The sequence below is a fragment of the Carlito syrichta genome, unplaced genomic scaffold (assembly GCF_000164805.1).
Source record: "Carlito syrichta isolate Samal-C Ts95f unplaced genomic scaffold, Tarsius_syrichta-2.0.1 Scaffold155284, whole genome shotgun sequence".
In the NCBI taxonomy this organism is placed as follows: Eukaryota; Metazoa; Chordata; class Mammalia; order Primates; family Tarsiidae; genus Carlito; species Carlito syrichta.
Genome location: NW_007099380.1, coordinates 321,887 through 322,178, shown reverse-complemented (window position 1 = coordinate 322,178; position 292 = coordinate 321,887). Strand labels below are relative to the sequence as shown.

Genomic DNA, 292 nt, shown 5'->3' with positions numbered 1-292 from the left:
GCACCGCGGGAGGAGCCGAGCGGAGGAGGTGACAGCTCCACGGCCCGGTCTTTATTTTCTTCTCTCCGCCTCCCCGTCTCCTCCTCAGGCTCGGACCATGGTGCAGTCCCGCCGGCTCCCCTGCCCCCCTCTCCCGTGAGACCGGCTGCGGGGCGGGACCATGGATACTTGTCTGCCGGCTTCTGGTTCCCACGCAAGTGAGCCCGCTGTCAATGGAGGAGGACATTGATACCCGCAAAATCAACAACAGTTTCCTGCGCGACCACAGCTATGCGACCGAAGGTAACGCCAG

The 292-nt window shown here is 63.7% G+C and overlaps 1 protein-coding gene across 2 annotated transcripts in view; it reads left to right on the top strand.

Annotated features, from left to right (window-relative positions):
* Positions 1–10: 10 nt before the first annotated feature.
* Positions 11–292, top strand: part of LOC103252361 (serine/threonine-protein phosphatase 2A 55 kDa regulatory subunit B beta isoform) — a 281,419-nt gene continuing 281,137 nt past the window's right edge. The window contains exon 1 of one of the 2 annotated variants that reach the window (XM_008050989.1): positions 11–282. In XM_008050989.1, the coding sequence (XP_008049180.1) occupies positions 213–282 (70 nt within the window). In that variant the 5' untranslated portion in view covers positions 11–212. The remainder of the gene's footprint in view (positions 283–292) is intronic. The other variant, XM_021709060.1, reaches the window with a different exon arrangement.